At 41.6% G+C, this 19,938-nt stretch overlaps 1 protein-coding gene across 4 annotated transcripts in view; it reads left to right on the forward strand.

Annotated features, from left to right (window-relative positions):
• The first annotated feature begins 3,635 nt into the window (after positions 1-3,635).
• Positions 3,636-19,938, forward strand: part of PALS2 (protein associated with LIN7 2, MAGUK p55 family member) — a 60,003-nt gene continuing 43,700 nt past the window's right edge. For 2 of the 4 annotated variants that reach the window (XM_053941911.1, XM_053941903.1), the window contains exon 1: positions 3,636-3,757. Coding sequence is in view for 2 of the 4 variants with exons in the window: in XM_053941885.1 (XP_053797860.1) it covers positions 3,863-3,977 (115 nt within the window). In the remaining 2 variants the exon portion in view is untranslated. Of the gene's footprint in view, positions 3,758-3,800; positions 3,978-19,938 lie in introns of those variants that run through there. The other 2 variants (XM_053941885.1, XM_053941894.1) reach the window with 1 other exon arrangement.

Below are 19,938 nucleotides of genomic sequence, written 5' to 3' on the forward strand. Positions count from 1 at the left end.
TGTAAATGGATACATAAACAAGTTATCATCATAAGATCTCCAAATAGTGATAAATGCAGCAAAGAAACTGACACTTCATTGTCTTAATTTTTTCAGATTATGAAGACAGCGTATTTTGGTGGTTATCAAATAAAGAAGTAATCTAAAGTTAGGTCTGTCTTAAGACCGATGATAATAAATGATTAGATTAGACCCCACTTAAAGAAAGTGTATGGAACACTGGACTTGCTGAGTATGCCAGCAATGAACTCAAAATCTCCTTTAAAAAAAGACACCACCCCAAAGTCCTTCACTCAACACCAGTATGGAAAGGGGAATGAGCTCTAAGAGGTACCTCCTCTGTGGGTACAACTGTTCATTTTGCCATTAAAATAGTCATCAGAACAGTGATAGAGAATTTGGAATTCAGACCCAGAGTTCTGCAGAGAATAAGACAAAGAAAATTTCAGCACAGTTGACACCAACCAGCAGATAACCTCTCCACTATTGTGGCAGTGCTGTGATGATTACAGGTCTTGTTTTCCCATGGGTAAATCCAGAACTATAACGGGAGTGAAAACCACATCCTCCTTTCCACATTCTGTATACTGGAATGTCTGCTCCTCTAACATCAGGGTAAGAGCTCTAGAAAAACCAGAACACCCTGGAGGAAGACCTCTACATTGTTGCTTGTAGCATCAGCAGAGAACAGTCAGAATGTTAGCCACCCTAGTCCCTGCAGTTTCACAAAAAGGAGCAGAAGATTTCATAGCAAAAGCGCTCAAGTGAGATCTGTATCATCAAAGGCTGAGTTCAAAGCTCTGAGGTGTCATAAACTCCAGTTCCAGTGAATGCGAATCAATCAGCCCAAAAGTGTCAGGGCTGGGGCTGCCCTCCCATACAATCCTTACACTGTCTGAATCCTGTGGCTAGACAGAGACTGAGATAATCCCTGGCATAAAGAAACTTGGTTTTGGCACTCTTCTAACCTATGCCTGGCTGACCATGATCACTAGCCAGAAATTGCTGGGACATAAGTCAGCCCTGGCCAGGTCCTGTCTTCTCTGCCACAAACTGGGAACAGGGTGAGGCTTGGCTGAAGTGCAGTAATTGCCCATTAAATGGACAAAAGAGATTTACGGTCGTTTTTGCACTGCGGGAATGGTTCAAAGCTCTCAGATTGAACAGCACCAGCAGGGTCCTAAGGACCATCCTTGTACGGGGGATTTCAGCGATGAGAAGCATGCAAATGTAAGCAGCAAAAAGCCCAAAGGATATGATAATTCCTGACACAGAGTAAACATCAATTGCTAAGTTCTTCTCTGAAACAATACATCTCTATTTCTTCCTTGACCCTAATGGATCAAATGGATTAAATAGTGGGCAAAAAAATGGTGCGTGAGCATTTGGGACACATTCCCTAGAGGGCTTTAATAGCCAAATAGCAGCTGCAGAGGCCAGAATGGAAGACGCTCAAAAGACTGTGGAGCAGTCAATGTACTTTGTGTTTAGATATTTCTGTTGCAGCCAAAAACGGGCTCTTGTATTTCACAGGTTTGGATTCAAGCTCTGAGCTGAACTGTAATAAGGAACCTCTAAGTTTTGCAGTGAAGTAATTTTCTTTCATTGGCCACGAAGGTAAAGTCAGGATATCATGAAAGATGTCAGCATAAATTGCTACAACCCTTTCTCCTGAATAGAATAATGTTCAGTTTTCACAAATGCAGAAACTGTGAGAGAAGAAGTCAACATTTTGTTGAGTTGTGAAATACAGGATGAGATGCATTTATGCATTTTGTGGCTCTGGTTCAATTAGGACATCACCAAAAAATAAATTACAGGCAAAGGAGAGAAAACGACCTAAAGTTATTTTTTTGGGGGGAGTGAGGATTTTTTATACCTGTCAGCTTTTCCGTCATAGCTGCAGGGGTTCAAACACTGAAAGGGTGGTATAGGTCATTATGTTGCCTAGAATCCCTAATGCCATTTTAAGTTTCCTTTCAGTTTAACAAGGAAAAGATAACTGTTTGTGAAGCAATTTACCAAAAATATGTTCAATTTGGACTTTTTACTGAGACATTGCAGGAGGGCTGTAAGCTCTTTCGACTTGGGGATGTATAATTCCACAAGCCTATGAAGCTCTCAGCACAGGATAGCTACTGTAATTTGAAGAGTAAGTAAAAATAATTCCTAAAGGAATTTTACACACTGTTTTCCTAGGATGAGGGTCACAGGATCTCATTTACTTGATGCAACTTCATTGGACAATCTGAGAGAGGTTTTTCACCTGCTGGCTGCTGTTCCACAGTTTTTGCAATTATGCTCATCATAAATATCAGCTGCTTTTTTTGATGTTGGTGGTGGCATAGAAATCAGTTTAAGCATTTTCTGGTAGGAAAGCAGAATCTGAACCCATTAAGATGAAAATGGGTAACTAGTGGATTTTCTGTTAGAACTCTGCCCCCGCATAGCTCTGGCTTTCCCTTTTCCTCAATGGGTCCCAAAGAAAAAGCCAGAATGAATTGCAGACAGCTTGTTATGAAGGTTTACCTTATGTCATACCAGGCTACCAGGTTTTCTTAAAACAGCATAATTATACAGATTGCAATTAAAGTGTATGCTTGGATTCAAAAATTTCCAGGAAATTGGGTATGAGGAGGAATAAGTGAATGAAAACAACTTGAGGAATGACAGATTGTTTTGGATATGAGCATTCCGTTTCTGAAGCAAAATTTACCCTTAGGTGAAAACCAAAAAAATCCAGTTTTAGTTAGCGTGAATTCTGCATGCAGGACTGACCGTGCGCAGCCCAAATTTCCCTAAGCCCACGAGTATTCAAAGGTGAGAGCCTCCCCTGAAACAAAAAGCGAGAGCCGCTCTGTAATCATTGCTCAAAACAAACGAAATGTTTAAACAGTGACCAGAAGTGCGGGGAAATCGCTTTCCCACTGTTATTTCCATTTAAGTGGTCTTGCAGGTTATTGGCATCAGGGGAAACTCCCCACTTTCCCTTTCCCCTCTGAAACGTGCGACTTCTCTGCTAGCATTTCTCGCACTCGGCGACTGAGCAGGCAGCGCCACGTGTCCCCTCGCGGGACTCGGGACCGGGTCACGGACACGAACCGGGGGGAGCCCGAATCCCGTCCGGGAGCACCGGCGGCGACACGGCGAGAGGCCAGGGGCACGCTCGCACACGGGCACGCTCGCTCCCTGCTCCCTCGCTCAACACCCACGGCGGCCCTCACACACGCGTGCTCTGACACGAACACGCGCGCGTCCCCACACGGCCCCGCGCCGCCCCCCACCTCCGCCCCGCGCACACACGCGCTTGCACGCGCTGTGACACGCGCAGTCACGCGCACTCCCACACACTCGCCGACCCCTCTCGCCCCCTCACACTCACACTCACACTCTCACTCACACTCTCACTCACACTCACACTCACTCACACTCGCACTCCCGGGGGGCGGGGGGGGTGAGGCAAAGCAGCGCGCGCTCCCTCCGGGCGGGTGCGGGGGAGGCGATCGCGCGCCACTGCCGCGGAGGCCGCGCGCGCGCGCGCGCGCTCGCCGGGGGTGGGCGGGGCAGAGGAGCGGCGGCGGGAGCGCGTGCCACAGCCACGCCGGCGGCGCGCGCCGAGGCGGGCGCAGAGCGGCGGCGGCACCTCCGGCTCGCGCCGTCCCTCCGGCAGCCCCGCGCGCCCGGGATCGTCCATGGGGCCGAGCGGCGCCCGCTGAGGGAGGAGGGGACGGGGAGCAGCGGGAGTCGGTGCCGGCCGGTGAGCTCCCGTACCGGCAGGGAGGTCGCGTGCGCGGGGCGGGGGGAGGAGGGAGGGTTCGCCCGCCCGGCTGCTCGCTTCTCCTGTCCCTCCCAGCCGGCGGGGATGTGGTGGTGGGAGGCGGGGTCCCGCAGCCGTCCCGGCCGAGCCCCTCGACCCGGCGGTGGGAGCGGAGACGCCGCGTGTGCGTGTGGCGTGAGGCGGGAAGAGCCGTCCGCAGGTAGCGGGGCCGGGCGGGCCTGCAGGGGAGGGAACATGGCAGCGCCGGAGTCCGGGAAGAGGGATTTTTGCCCCTAGAGCGGGGATTAACCCTCCTCCTCCCGCCTCCGGATGCATCCCCGGGAGACTCGCGCTTCATCTGCCGCTCCGGATTATCCACCCGCCCACCCCCTTCCCTCCACCCTCTTTCCCGGTATTTTCTCTCCTCCTGGAGATTATCAGGTTTCCCGCCCCTCCCTCTCCGGGATCCTCCACTTCCCCCCTCCCAGGGGATTATCTTCCCCCTTCTCTGCCGGATTATCCCCCCCAGTTCGCTGACCCTCCCTCCGCGTTTATGCTCCTCCGCAGCCTCGCCTCTCGGGGATTATCTCCTCTCCCTTTGGGGTGATTCTTCCTCTCCTGATCTCTTTCCCGGCCTTTCCCTGCCTATTTTCTACCTGAGGAAGTCAGCCCTCCCCTTCCGTCTGGCTCGGACTGGGGAAAGGGGCGAAAATGTGGTTGTGATAAGGTGGGCAGGAGTTTCCAGCAGTGCTGTCATCTCCTCGGTCGTTGTACGAGTACTACAGGCAAGTGGATGTAGCTGTAGGAGAGGAGGCAGCAGGGATGGATGTGCGGAGCTTGGACCAGAGTTCAGCCTGTGGCGTTGTGCTCCGTATGCAGGAAAATATCTGCACCCTTCCTGCGATGTTACATCTGGTGGAGATGAAGGAGAGCCGACCTGGATCAGTGCTTTAAAAAAAACGTGCATGGCTGCTGGGTGGTAGAGGCTGCACGGAAAAAAAGCCAGCAGCCCCTGAGTTTCTTTGAGGAAGGTGCAATGTACAGTAGTAGCATTGTAGGTGGGAAGGTGCTTGGACGACATTGCTGCTGTCCGGGGGTCAAAGCTGGCTTGGATAGCTTCTGTCATGGCTTGAAAGGCAGCTGGCTTAGGCTGTTGCTTGCTGTTGAGGAGGAAACAGACTGGTATCTTTTGCTGAAGCTCTGATGCTGATGTGGTTCATTACTGTCAACTTGCTGGCTGAGGAAGAACGCGTGTGTTCCTAAAACAGAGGGAGAAGGTTTATCCCATGTATTTGACTCCTGTGTAGGTTCGACCAGTTTCCTCTCCTAACACCTGCTCTCCCTGCACATGGGTTTGCTAGAGGAGAGTTGCAGATCTTCTGGCCATCTTGCGGCATAAGGCCCAAGATTATATCCATTAAACTTCTCCCACTTGGCTTTGAGAGAAGGAGAGGCTGTGAGAAATTGTACGGAGACTGGGCACCTATAAATAGATGTCGGACTAGAGGAGGCTTTGAAATCTTAGCATGCTGCTTCTGAACAGATAGTGTCTGTTAAACTGGTTGGGTTGACACTAGCATCATAATGTTTCCTTTTATTTCTGCTGAGGTGGTTGGCTTTTAACACTTTGACTGGACCATACAACATCTGCCAAAAAATTCTTCCTCAAAAGGACATAGAGAAAATTCTCATTTAAATAAGTGCTGACAATTGGAGTCTAGTTTGAGCTCATTTAAATGGGATTTTTAAATGACCGCCCTTCAGAGAAATCTTTAGTTTCCTCTTCCCTCCCTTGAAATGCTTGGAATTGATGATCTTGTGTCCTTAATTTGTTCTCCAAGTATTACACTAGATAGATTACCTGAGATCTATGTTGCTGTGAAAAATCTGCAGTACTGAGGTACAGTATCACAACACTGGTAGCACTGATAGGCTTTTATTTTCTTGTTTAGGTTTTGGAGGTTTTTGTTTATTCTTCTTTTTAAATGGAATCTTTGACATCTAACCAAGAATGTGTCTATTCAGCTTCCTTGAATTCAGGGTGCTTGCATTTGTTTTAGATCTTATGGATCACTGCTCATTCAGCTTGTCTTGTTGAGAACTAATTAATATGGAAATTATTGACAAATGTACTGTACTAGCTCAGTGGAATGGTATCTGTTCTGCTGCTCTATTAGTGGGCCAACTGCATACTCTTAAGTCTAAAATGATTGAAAAGCTGTTGCAACATATGTGCAATTGGACCTTTTTTGAACTACCTCTTTCTTGTGCCCTTTTTTTCTTTAAAAAATAGTGGAAGCTATTAAATCGTGATGGTTTCTTGTTTCTTTCTTTTTTTTAATAAAAGAAAAATAAGAAAGGAAGTAATGAAAATGTGCCTGAGTAATACAAAAGAGTCTTAAGAAACGCTAATAGGATGAATATCTGCAAGAACCCTGACTTTTGGGACATTTCTTATTTAGAGCATAAAATTTTAATTTGATCTTTATTTTCTTTTTTTTTTGTACAAAACGGAAAAGGAAAGGTTTTATAAACCTCAGGGAAGCAGAAAGGAACAGAAATCTTGGCCGTATGTAAGACTTACTAGTTTTGGCATTTTTAGTAGATCTTTAACCATAGTAAAAGCAGGAAAACCAAGTAATCGATCAAATAATTTGACTTTATTTTAAGTTGTTAAGGATGTGATCAGAGCATTATCCTCAAACACTGGTTATCTTCGGTCAGCATCAAGATCCAGCTTGCTCTTAAGTCTGTGTGCTTGGTATTTCTGTGTGCAGAAACAGAGGTCAGTGATCTGCAGAAAACTTTATAGTACCAAAATGACAAGCAAAAGACTTTTTAGTATGAGTCTGTACAGTGACTCAGTCTCTGAATTCTTGTGTTATTCTAAATGTATTTGTTTGTAGAAATTGTAGTTTGAATGCCATTTTCTATAAGTTCAGTGTCCTGTTTGAAACCCATATGTTCTGTTGAGTGATTTAAAGTTCTCATGGGTGTGACTGTCCCAGGCTTGTGAGTGCCCTTTGATCCTCTGTGCAGGACACTAATCAGTGAATCTTTTCTCATGCTGAAGAAGAAGTAGGAGGAATTTTTTTTTGCCCAAGAGACAGGTATGCACTTGGGATTGTGACAGTCTCCATGCAGATGTGGAAGGAATAATATTCTCAAGATCTGAAAGGATGAAAAGCTCACACATGTTAAAATAAAATGCCCCGTCATGTTCTGTGCTTAAACTAAAAATGGATAAAACCTGGAAGGGTTGGCCTTGCACTTGTGGTAAAAACCTGAATTTTTAGAAGCATCCTGCAACTGGAGGTGTACAGACACTATTGGACTTATTTGTGTGGAAATATGACATAGAATAAGATGGCAGGGTTAAGAGCAAGTCTGTGAGAGGGAAAAGTGGTTTCACTGTCCCCCACATGAGAAGAAGCTCATAGGGGGTGCTGGAGAAGAGTGAGTTTAGTTGGGTGTGACATGTGAGAGACAGGCTGAAATACAGATGTGCTGGTCACTGTTAGAGCGCTCGTATGATTCCATGGGCGTTATAAGCACCTGCAGTTGGATCTCAGGATATACTACAGCAATACTGTAGTGCAACAAAGCATGGTGATGGTAGTGTGCTATCCTGTGGCTTAGAATTGCTTTTTTTCAGAATAAAGCACACCTGAATTACGTAGTAGTTATGGCTGATGTCACTCTTACAAGAACAATAGAGACCAAAAAAAGATAGAAAGAAAGGTTGGGACAGGGGTTCTTCCATATCTAAACATTTACATTCCTATTTTGGGTTAATTAGAGTCTTTGAAGTTACAGTAATTACACAACCTTTGTTAAATAATAACAATAAGAATTGAAAAATGGGATGTTGTCTAGTCTTATTATCATGTTTTAATTATTTTCAAGGTCTGTGGCTTAAAAGAAAAAGGTGTTTCATATTAGCAACCGTTCCATGGGTTTTACACATCAGTTATTTAAAGAACTCATTCTAGTGTCCAGGTCTCATGAAACCATGGTGGAAAGTAGAAAGATACTGAAATCAGATGGCATTTCAGATTGACTAGCAACAAATATTATTTAATAAATTACCTATACATGTTTTTTAAGAGTATTGACTAGTTTTACATTCTGACAAGGAACTGTTTGAGAGTAGGGACTCAGTGAAATCCATGCTTACTGCAGAGAATGACAGTGGTTTCTATTAACTTGTTTTTGGGGTAGAGGGACACAAAACATGATGACACATGACACAGACAAATTCTTTGTATCTTACACAAAAACATTGCTCCTCTTGCAGCTTCTGCTTACACAAATCTCAAAGGATCAAATTACTGTTTCAGTTAAATTCACTTTTCCAGTAGGTGGAGACAGTTGATTTGAAATAAGCTTAAGCCTTTACATTTTGATTGCAAACATTTTATCAAGATACTATCGAAATAATGAAAACTAGGATGTAAGAAAAAGTTTAAATTTTTATTTTAAGATAGTTTACTTTTGACTTTTACTGAAGGAGCTGAGGCATTCAAATATTGCTTCTGTAGTAAGAGTGGCTACTCACGTAGTTTGGGTTTAATTTTCTAATTATCTTCACCCACTGGTCATATATGCATTAATGAAAGGTTTAAGTGATACCTTTTAAAATACCCAAACACAGGATGGAGGAAAGTACATTGAGGGTAAATAGACTGAGGGTAAAAAGATTGGGTAAAGTTTCTTCTTAAGACTAGTAACACAAGGTAGGGGAGCCCTCAAGTAAATCAGCAGGAGAATAAAAGAAAGATTTATCAGCCATTCTGACTGTGTTATTCCATTCCATGATAAATTTTTTAAACATATTTTATTCCACATTCATTCATTAATTGTTCAGAGATCTGACTGCAGGGATCGTGTCAGAGGTTTTGCATGTAAAACATGTCAACAACTTTTTATGTGATGTTGATTTACTTTTTAACAAGTCAGTGGGCCAATTGGTAAGTCAGCCTTTACATATCTTGTTAAAATTCCATCCCATTCCTTTCCTGATCCACTGTTGAAGTTTACATGTTTTTGGCAAGATGAATCTGCTTATGCAACAGAAGTTTTCAAACTGGGAAGACAGACTATATTCTAGCAAATGAAGTGAGAGAAAAGTTAATTTCTCCTTTCCAAGCTTTCTGGCTTACGGTATTGTGAGTTGTTGTGCTGTAGCAAAGGATAGGGTTGCTGCACAGAAATTGCTTGAACATTATTAATTTTGCTGTAGTCATACTGCTGCTTACAGCTTCTCACGCATTCTTCAGATCATTAGAAGGAGCTGTAATTAACAACTGAGAGTTCAGTTTACGCATTCTTTGGTAAAGAACATGCAGGCAGGGAGAAGTTGGTAAGTGAAACTTAATGTTCATGGAGTGTGTGACAGTAGGGTATTCAGTCATCTGAATTCAAATCAGGCAGACAGTCTCTCTTCTCAGATCTAGTGGCATGGCTCTGCTGCTTACACTACGTTTGGTATGGAACAGCAAAATGGGATGAGCAGTGCTTGATTTGGTCACTTCTGACCTGTGAAGCTTCTTTTTACCGATTTAATCTTTGTAGTATTTTAATAACTTCCAGGAGCTTGTTGCAGTTGGTATTTGTCTTACATGTTCTTCCCTGAGGACAAACTCTGAGTGTACATTGCTATGTGTGGTATTTAAAGCAGTGTTCAACTGACACTTATTTATCCAAGTGAAACACTTGGTTTCGGTTCTGTGAATTTTGCTGTATTCTTTCATAGCTTTATGTGGGGCAGCTCGCCTGCTGCATGGATAAAATTCAACCTTGGTGTAAGCCTGTTGTGTGAGAGGAGTTGTCCATCATTAGGTCTGCAGTAATCTCACAGGTGTCTTGTCGCAAGAGGGATCAAATGGACACACTATCTTTAAGTCATTGTGCTTTGGGAAGCAAGATAAACTGGTAACTTGTGTTGCTGGGTTTTAATCAGCACTTCTGTAACATTACCTGGTCACAGAGCAGTAATGACTGTGCCTGAATTGCTCCGACTGATGGTTGAGAGCCCTCACATCTGTTTCATGTTCTTGTTGCTGGAGGGGAGAAACGTTTGGGCAGTTTTGAGGACGGGCTATAAATACACAAAGAGAAAGGGGTATGGGAGCACCAAAGAGTTGAATTGTCTCTTGAGTTTGATACATAACTTGAGAGGAAAAAAAAATCCATCCATCCATCCGTCTTTGTGTCTGCCACACACACCACTGGCTCCCAACGAGTAAGTCTTAGGGATCCAGACGTTGTTAGAAGTCGTGCTGTTGGAATGGGAGGTTAACTGGGTGTGTACACTGGTGAGAACGTAAGAGGCTTTGGCTGTTGTTAAAAAGGGGCAGAAAAGGATTTTGTATTTAATGTTTTCCAAGTTCGAGTGCGGAGCCCGAACGCGCCGGGTCGGCTCGGAAAGGTGGCTCAAGTGCGCTCTCCAGTGGCCACACCGGGGCAGCGGCGCTGGGATGGGCTCGGGGCCGTCGGGGCCACCGCGCCGGCTGGGTGACAGAAGCCAGCTCCTGTCGTGCGGATGGCTGCTTGGCTGAATACACTGATAAATAAGCTGGTGCTTCTTAACAAATAAGTGGCTAAATTCGTTAAAAAAAAATAAATCTGCTGTTGCCAAAAATTGATTCAATTAGGACTCTCGCTCTTGTAGTTGGGTCAAAAAAGGACTGTCCCATCCAGCAGTCTGTTAGATGGGGAGATTGGTGCAGTCGCTGCTGGGACTTCTTGTGCTGTCGCCTGGAAGCAGGCAGGTTTACTGCTGAATGGAATTTATTAGCTATGAATTGAAGCATGCACATTTAACTGTGTCAAATCTTGGCAAATAGCTCTGCAAACAGCACAGACTAACTAACAGCAGCAGAAAGAAATGTGTAGTTCTTAACAAGTTTAGCACATAGTTCGTGATCTTACGTCAGATTCCATGCTGTTCCGGAATGCAGTGGGGGCCTTCAGAAGGAAGAACTTCATTGGTATTAATGAATAGGAAATGGAAAACAGAAGAGTGAACTGTTTAGCAGGAGGACCTTCAGTGGAAGGTCTCAAGGTGCATTGTTGTAATTTGAAATTTCTGAGATAACTGCTTCATAGATGATTTCAAGTTTCTGATATTGTTTTACTTTGTCTCTCTTTAACTGTTCAAACCATGAACTTCTGACCCCTGGTAGAGTTCTCTTTTGTAGACAAGACCTAAGTTAGGCCTTGTTTGACTACACACCTTGTTTCTCCAAAAACCACAAGTGTTTTATATGACAGTGTGACTGTCAGAATGGTACTGTTAGGTCTTGCTGTTAACTGGAGTTGTTAAACTAAGACACTTGAAGTAAGTTTGAGCTCATAAGACTGTAGTGTTTGGTTGGGTTTTTCAAAATAATTTTATATGTAAGGTACTAGCAAAAAAAACTACACAGAGGAACATTCAGTGAAACCATTAAGAAGAATCCTTTCTCTAGAATTGTAAGAATTAGTCTAATTACAAATTTGGCAAAAATGCATGTGTAATAAGTTTCAGAACAGTCTGCTACTTAGCTTAGAATGCATGGGCCCTATATGGAAAAGTGCAACTGTATGTCTGTATCACATCAGATGTCATATATGAACAGTTGTAGCAGTTGTCTGTTTACCTCTTCTGATGAACCCATTACACAGAATGTGTACTTTTGTGCACAAAGCTCTTTTCTCACTATGGATGTCACTATAAAACTTTTATACATTTCAAATAATAATAAAAAAGTAAAATCCCTTGGGCTTCCCTACCCCAGGCATAAATGATTTTACTTTACAAATATAATTACTGTACTTCCAGGAGGTAATCTCTCTGGACAGCCATAGACTAGTTTGAATTAGATTACTCTGTTTTTTCCTCCAGGGTGAGTTAATACATTGAGTTTTATTTTTCTGTAATTACTTCAAAATTTAGATCACTTTTAATGCTTACTATTCTTCCTTATAACTAGACTGGGAACGTTAAGAATATTTGCATTTGAGGGGATGACATTAACTTTTTGTCATCCATAACTTTATTTCCTTCAGGTAGGTATCTGTTCTGCTCCTCAACTTCATACAGCTCATGCTGTATTCAATTAGTCTCAGTTGTAGTGTTTCTTAATTTGGAAATACTGGAAATATTTACTTAATAAGCAGAGAGTAAGCACACTAAATCTTTCAACTGTGACATTTAACCAAGTCTAGCTAGAGCAATGTTTTTGTTAAATCTGTATTTCCACAGTTCTGGGTTTGAAATCTTTCCAGTAGTTTGGCAGTAAGCTTCATGAATAAAGCAGGTTACTACTTTTTTACCTCTGTTACAAAATCTTTGGACAGAAAGCCAGTCAGTGTAAAATAAATAGAGGAGCAGAGTTAGTCAGGGAAGATAGTCGGGAAAATGTGTTTCCTATTTTTTTCATGAACTTCAGCAGGAAGGGCAAATCTCTGGATGATTGTGAACCATGATTGGATGCAAATGCATTTATACAAATGACCTGTTTGTATTTGGATTTCACTTACTTTAAGAAGCAGCAATGTACTTAAGCAGTAGATGAGAGAAGACTACAGAGATTAATTTGCAAATTAACCTCCTAATAATACAGTGCTGTTTTGAAGTAGAAGGAAATCTTTAGTGTTTTGAGGTCTCAGAGTATGACTTCCTGTTTGTGTTGAATACAGGACTAGCCAGGATATCTGTCAGAGATAGTAATTTTAGTTCTATAGTTGGCATCTGGTATCGAAGTCCAGGAGTATTATGCACTAATGCAAAATGCAGTGTTAAAGGGTAAAACTTGTTACTTTTGTTGTCAATGAAGTCCCAGCCTAGCTAAGTAACATGTAAATCCATTGCAAACTTGAAAGTACTTGGGTGCCATTGAATACAGTAGGTTTTCAAATAATAAGTACTGTCACTGGGTCAGACTGAAGTTCCAGGCTCCTTTTTCTAACATGGAGTGCAGCATCTGAAACCATACAGAATCTGTCAGGAGCTCCTATTAATGTTATCTCTGAGCAGATTTTCAAGAAGACAGAAGACATGGATGTCTCTTGGTGAGAAAAAGCTGGGGCCAGAAGAATTAGTGTCTGGATACCTTAAATTCAGCTTCCAGTTTGGCATAAAGAAGCATAATATGGTCCCCAAGTGCCTAGACATCATTATCCAAAAACCAGTGAAGAATTCATTGTGCTAATGCGCAACAGCAGCAGATTCCAAAATTTAATGCGTTGTTCACGACTAAAATAACATCTTATGTAATTGCCCTGGGCCTGCAAATTAGCAGCTTCCAAAAAGATCTTACAGCTTTGCAGAGGGGATTGAAAACTAAGACAGCAGAATGACTGATAATGCTAAAGCGTAAGACTTGAAGGTCTCCAGGAAGTCCATCCCTGAGTAGAGAACAGATTACGCATTTGCCACTCTTTTTCTTTCTCTGCTCTTCTGCAAGTCATTAGGGAGCCAGTATAAATGCAAGAGGATGACCTGAAATACCAGGCACATGCTAGCAGCTGTGGGTGTGGCTACCTGTAAGGAAAAGATTCCTGCTCTCTCATACTGCACTGAAGAACTTTCTCTGCATCAGGAACTTTCTCTTGTTTGATGTGATCTTCCTCTCTGTTAGGATATTGCCCGTTTGTCCACTTGAACTGGACAGGGTTGATACCAGTAATGGATTGGAAGTCGCAGTCTGTCTTTTAAAAATACGTATATTTCATTTTGTTTGTATGCGTGCATGCAACTGCATACATATATGGAAACATACAGGAAAAGAAGGAATTTTTAATGAAATGTAGTATTTTATATATGTATGTGTTAAGATGTGTGTGGGTGTATATATATGCATACATATGTATCTTAAAAAAAAGAACACTTGTCTGTAAACAGAAAGCCCAACATCCATAAACTGTCTAGGAAAGCATAAAAACAAAGTAAGCATACATGACATTTTCTCTAGGTAATCTCCCAGAATCTGGATAACATTTAACCTGAAGATTTTTTAAATTAAATTAGGTCGTGGATTGTTTATGTAATTCGTGTTGGGTGCTTTTACCATTCAAGATGCTTCAATTTCAAAACTGGTCTCAGCTTCTTAATGGACTAGTATTCATACATAAATTGCTAGTGTGCACTGGAGATCTTTTTGATTAAACATGAGAAACTCTTATCCTTGGATTGGATTACTGTTTAGTTTCTTTAAATAATTGACAATGGATTTTCACTGAAGTGCTTGATAACTGAGATGTGGTATGTGCAGCATTGTAGCCTTCTGTGAAGATTGAACCAATACTAGTTCTTGTTTTGGTAACAGAGCTGGTGGCAAGTTTGCAGCAAATTAATGATTACCCATCTTTTAGTTTAGGAAGCATGTCAGACTGACCAGGATACCCATTGGTTGGTCTTAGGTGGGCCATTGCTCTATTCTGCCTAATGATGTGTCCAGGTGAAACAACAGAAATAGATGTTTAGCCTCCAAACACTGGAGCTTGTAAGCCTGTTTACATATTTTCCTGCTCTCTAGAAATCTGACTGCTGCCATGTGACATGTTACTTCACAGGCACCTTGTATAAGGTGGACCTAGACTTGGCAAATATCTTGGTGTGACTTTAAAGATTTTCTGCCTTTAGTGGGGGTTTTAATAAACACAGAAAGATAAAATGTGTTGGGATTAAAGGAAGAACATTCTAATAGTTTGAATTTTGGGTTGTTTGGTCACTGAGTCCTTTGAACTTACACGTGTGTGCTGATAAAAGGTGGTCGTCTGAAGCTAAAGGGAAGACTTCTCAATTAGCAATAGAAATGCTCTTTCAAGTTAGTCTGACAGTATGGTATCCTGTGCCTGGAAGCATGTTCAACTGATCTGTGGAAATGCATAGATAATAAGGAAACATCACTGTCTCAATTGCTGTGATTAAAAAACATCCTTCCTAACGTCCCCCCTTCACATTGTCCTGTATCTATATGCAGAATTGGGAACAAGCTGAAGCAGCTGGCTCATCTTTTCCTCACTCACTTCAGTCATCCTACAGGTAGCTAGCAGTTTTTTAAGATTTGGTATCACTTGGAAAACACTTCCAGTTTTACAGCAATAAGCAATGGCTTTAAAGCTTCTAGGTTCAGTCTTGTGATGTAAGGCAGAGGAATGGAGTCAGGTGTTCTAGATCATCCTGTGTTAGTATTGAACTGGAGATGTGTTTTCAAGTGAAATCATCTTGATATAAGATCTTAGAATCCAAGTAGTGATTTCCATACAGACTAAAGGCTTAGTGTTATAGAAATAGTTTCTACAACCTGCTGGAAATGTGGTGTCAAGGATTCAGAGAGATGTAAAGAGCTCTTTCCCCTTTACTTTCCAGTCTATCATCTTCTTACTCATTAGTAAAAGTCACGTGTTCGATCCTTTCATTGGTTAAAGCGGCAATAACGAAATAATGTCCCAATACAGTTCTCTAGAAAGCTTTGAAAAATACTTTTTCAAGCTGACTTTCTTATTATCTTTTAATAGGAAGTGTAATCATTGACAAACTCCTAGTTTGGCCTGACTGGAATGTGGAAGCTCTCAGTCTTGACAGAAATTGGGAAGCGTATAAAAATAAGAACAGTTCCATTACCAAGAACTTGATCTAGGCTTTTATAAGTGCTCTTTCTTCTTTGGAGAAGAGATTTTGATAGTGGTAGGTAAAACAAATAATTATGTGAGAGGTTTTTTATTTAGTTAAGTAATAATGCAACAGAAATGGAAAAGATATAACACAACATATGTGGAGTTCAGAAAAAATGTACTGAACTTTCTTATCCCAAGTTCCACCAAGAGGGCAGGTCTTCCTCTAATTATTGGTACATCTTGCTCAGAGAAGTGACAAAGGTTTATCTAACTTCTACTCTCAAAACCAGCTATAACTTGATTGTTTTGATACGTTGAAAGTGAGGCTTGACCAGACTTGTGTTTTGTCTTGCTGAAGAAATAGATCCTTTGGAAAACAAAATTTAGGAAGTGCAGCATGAATATGCTTTTTGTATAGAAATAGGAGGGAAAAAAGAGTAAAATTTACCAGCTGTACATTGAATATTGTCTTTCCAAGTGATGCCCAAAAATACTCTTGTGCATCTGAAGATGTTGAATGCATCATAAATCTCAGCTAATATTATCTAGAATTGCTCTACTTAGTTATCTGTGACCAAAATTAGAATCCTGCTAAAGCTTCTGTTATGTAGTTTTTAGAATTCAATGGCAGCATCTGAGTGAATTAAAAGGATGAAGAAAGGCAAAAGAAGTGAAGAATCATAAGAAGACTCTTGGGATCTTGGCCATCCTATTTTAAATTGGAATTTAAACATGTTAGAAAGATCTCTGAATCTCTATAGCACAGGCTGCTTTTATTCAAGCTACTTAATCTTTTTTTGCAGCTAAGCTGCCATTTTGGTTTTAGTATCTACTCTGATTCTTGACCATTTGGGTATACTTAGGAAACAGAAGGAGTATTTTTGTGTGAACAGAAATAGGCAGTGAATAGAAAGATAGTGGAAAAATCTTGAGTCTGTATGAACCTAATGGATTAATCAAGAGTTGTACTGTGTGGCATTTCACAGTTGTACTTAAGGAAATATATGCAAATACCTCTTGTCAGCCTGTTTTGAGGGGATCTGAACATATAAACCTCTGAATGAATCTTTCATTCAAGTAGGTCACTTCCTTTTTATTCTTTTTTTTTTTTTTGACATAATTCCCAAACCAACTTTAACTGATGCCTTAACTTGGAATTCACTGGGGCTGGTTACCTGCTTGCAGCTAAACTTACACTTAAATCCTTTTCAGTAATATTTTTGCAAATTCTACTTCTCTGGAATATTGTCTAACAAACTTTTTTAAAGGCAGCAGGCTGAAAGAGGAGCACAGTGAGGGACTCAGCATTGGGAACCTCCCTCTCTTTCACATCAGTGAAGAAGCATCTTGTCATCTTCCAGGCAGAAGTGCCAGTCTGTGTACATGAAGACAGGTGGAGCAGGTGACAGTTCCATTTAAACACTATCCCTTCCAACAGGGTGTAAGCACCATGTGGTAGTGCTAGACTGTGTACAAAAATGACAGATGAGGTGTGGTTTCCTGGGCCATTAGCTGGAATATATAAGACATTTCACATTTTTTTTGTTTTTCCTACTGCGCCACTCCTTGCTGTATCTAGTTTTTCTAAGTTCATTTTAATGTGTTGCCTACTTTCCAGCCATTTTTTCCCTTTTATTAGATACATTTTCAAATAATTCACTATTAAATAGGTATTCAGGACTTTGAGCTCTCAAACGAAGTTTTACTTGTATGTCTGTTTTGGAGAGATGACTAGCTTCTCTCTGTATGGTAGGGTATTTGGCTAAATGATTTGAACTCTGATGTCGGGGTATGTGTACAGACCTGTGTTCTGATGGCTGGTACGATGACTGCAAAAAACCTGTGAGAGATAATCTGACACTAAGATGATCTTGAATTTCTGCATCTTGGTGGTGATTAAACTCATTGAAATATATTTTCTATCCCTCCTGAAATATAATCCAACAAAAGTCTTCAGAGGATTAAAGTCAGCGAGTTTTTATAGAGGATTAATTTTACATGGTGTTGGAAGTGCTGTGTCTGTGAATATGTTTGGGATGCTGCTGTGTTATGTATGTGTCTTGTATGGAATCTCGAAAGTCAGACACTCTGAATTGTATGGCTTTGCTCTGCTGTTAGCACAGTAGATTCAAGTAAAAGATTGGTGAAGCAAGAATGACTGGGATGCAGTTGCAGTGATATTTCCATGCTTCAAATTTATGGTGGAGTCTTGCAGCTCTGCTGCATGAAGCAGATTTGTGCTGTGCTATAAACTTCTAATTTCATCAGTCTTTGCATTGTTTTTCTGTTACCTGTCATACGGAAAAATCTGTATCCACCTGTTCTTGGAAAGCCCCAGAACTGAAGAGCAAGACTGGTAGAATTACTATACTGATTTATTCATTTTATTAAGTCTTGAACTTAAGATAGTCTTTCTGATAATTTAAAATGAGAGATCTGATGTGTGCTCATAAAGCACTGTGTAAGTGTTCCTTTCTCACAAAAAGATACCTGTTCAGGTTCAGGGTATCTCTCTGGAACAAGAACTGCCTGCAGAGTGATGGAATTTATTTAAAGAATTAGGAAAACTAATGAACAGTGTAAGTCTTCGCAAAAAATCCTTTAGGGGAAGAGTTCTGCAGTATTCTGCTGGTATTTAGCATGGATGAGAATGTTTTTCTGTTCATGTTTAAGTTTCTGGATGGCACACGAGATCAGGAAATTGCAGGTCGTCTTGGTGTCCTCTGTTTCAACTTGTTTGACATGCGAACAATTCATTTATTAAGCACAGGAAGATCACAGTTTTGAGCACATGTGAAATTTATGTAACTGTATAGTGAATTTCAAGTACTTAGAGTGTGTATCAAAAAATTATCATGAGACTATTTAATTCTCTACCCTTTCAGCCATAATTTAATCCTATGTTGAGCCAACGTAATGCATGCCTGATTGAATCTTTATCCTTCATAGCTCTTGATGTCCATTGTTCTGGACAGAGGCATGGTAATTAATTTGTGAAAAGATTTTTTCAATACGGAGACTTGGCTTCTTTTTTGAACTACTGGCAGGAGCTCATTCAAAACAGTCTCTCTGGTATTAAAAAACAAGTGTTGATTCCTTCTGTGTGAAAGTTGGCTTGTCTCGGTCTGAAAACTTACACTGCGAAGTGATGTGGCATTTAAATCCTGACGCTGTCTTTGGAAAAACAGAATCTCTGCCAGATTTTCTGCAGCTGAGAAAGCTTCTTTCATGTTTCAAATGCTTCAGTCATTGAACACAAATTCCTTCTTACTGGATCAAATGGGATTGCTATAACTATGGCAAGTTACTGTAGTGCAATACTCGGTGCCATCAGTAAGCTTGATTTATGAAAAGGATGTTAATGAAGATAGAAAGGTCCTGTGTAGATTTCTCGGGGCTCTGATGGTCAGGGTGAGCCCGAGATCGTAAAGAGTCTTTGCTTCCCTAGCCCGCCGCAGCCAAAGAAGGAGCCTTGAATGCGTCCGATTGCGTTTTCAAGGTTGTTTATTTCTTCTTATCTATAACATTCTTTCTCTGACCTGCTGAGTTCTGCCTACCAAGGAAGCCATGGCCATTTGCCTCCGGGCCTTGGGCGGCTCCCACCTTATATACACAAAACTACGTGTGCTATGTTTACAATTTATTACCAATTCCTATCACTTATGTTAGACTGTGAATCTCTACCATAAACCAATAGAAAAGTGTCACCATCACACCAAGACACGGAGGACAAGATGAAGGAGAAGACGGCTAGGACACGCCCAAATTCCTCCATCTTGTACGCCCTTGAACCCCATTCTAAAAATCCCAAAATTCTACTTTTCCACCCTGTGTTAGTTCAAATATCACACTACTAAAACCCTTGTGGCTTTGTAATTCCTCATCCAGAGTTGGCAGTTTTCCACGGGCTAAAATTGAAGCTACAGCTGGTTTTGACTTCTTGCCGAGGTCTCCAAGACCCCTGCCAGGGTCTTGAGACAGCCAGGGCAGCCAGAGGGATGTCCTGGACTCCAACAGTCCCTTTCCAAGCAATATGGTGTTAGTACTGCTGAGGTTTGTTACAAACAGTATTCCAACAGATGATCTGATGTTTCTAAAGGGTCTCTCAATGTGCAAACTATCTGGATCTGTCCAGGGACAGGTGTTTGGGAGTCTACCTGCATGTGGTTTACTTTATTAGATCTGTTTCTTCAAGCTATTTTCCTTTCCCAACTGGATCAAAAAGAAAGCTAAAGTCCTGCATGTGTCCTTGCAGTCCAGCAGTCTTCACAACTTTGTACACATGCGTAGCTGATTCATAGGATGCATGTAGCTGAGGAATCAGGATCTATTGACTTAGGGAAGTGCAAGCCAGGGCTGCTTAAAAGTATCTGCTCTTTGAGTAGAGACAGTCAACCAGGTTCTGTCCTGAGTCTAGGACTTTTCTTCTACCGCATGACAAGTGGAATGTGTGCAGGTCTTCTGGGGGCTTATGTTAATAGACAGGGTTTCTGAGAAGTTGAAACAGAATCAAAATTCCATTTGGGTGTTAGGCACATCTTCAAGAAAAGTGTAATGAAAAGTGAAAGAAATAG

Source organism: Vidua chalybeata, chromosome 1 (assembly GCF_026979565.1).
Source record: "Vidua chalybeata isolate OUT-0048 chromosome 1, bVidCha1 merged haplotype, whole genome shotgun sequence".
In the NCBI taxonomy this organism is placed as follows: domain Eukaryota; kingdom Metazoa; phylum Chordata; class Aves; order Passeriformes; family Viduidae; genus Vidua; species Vidua chalybeata.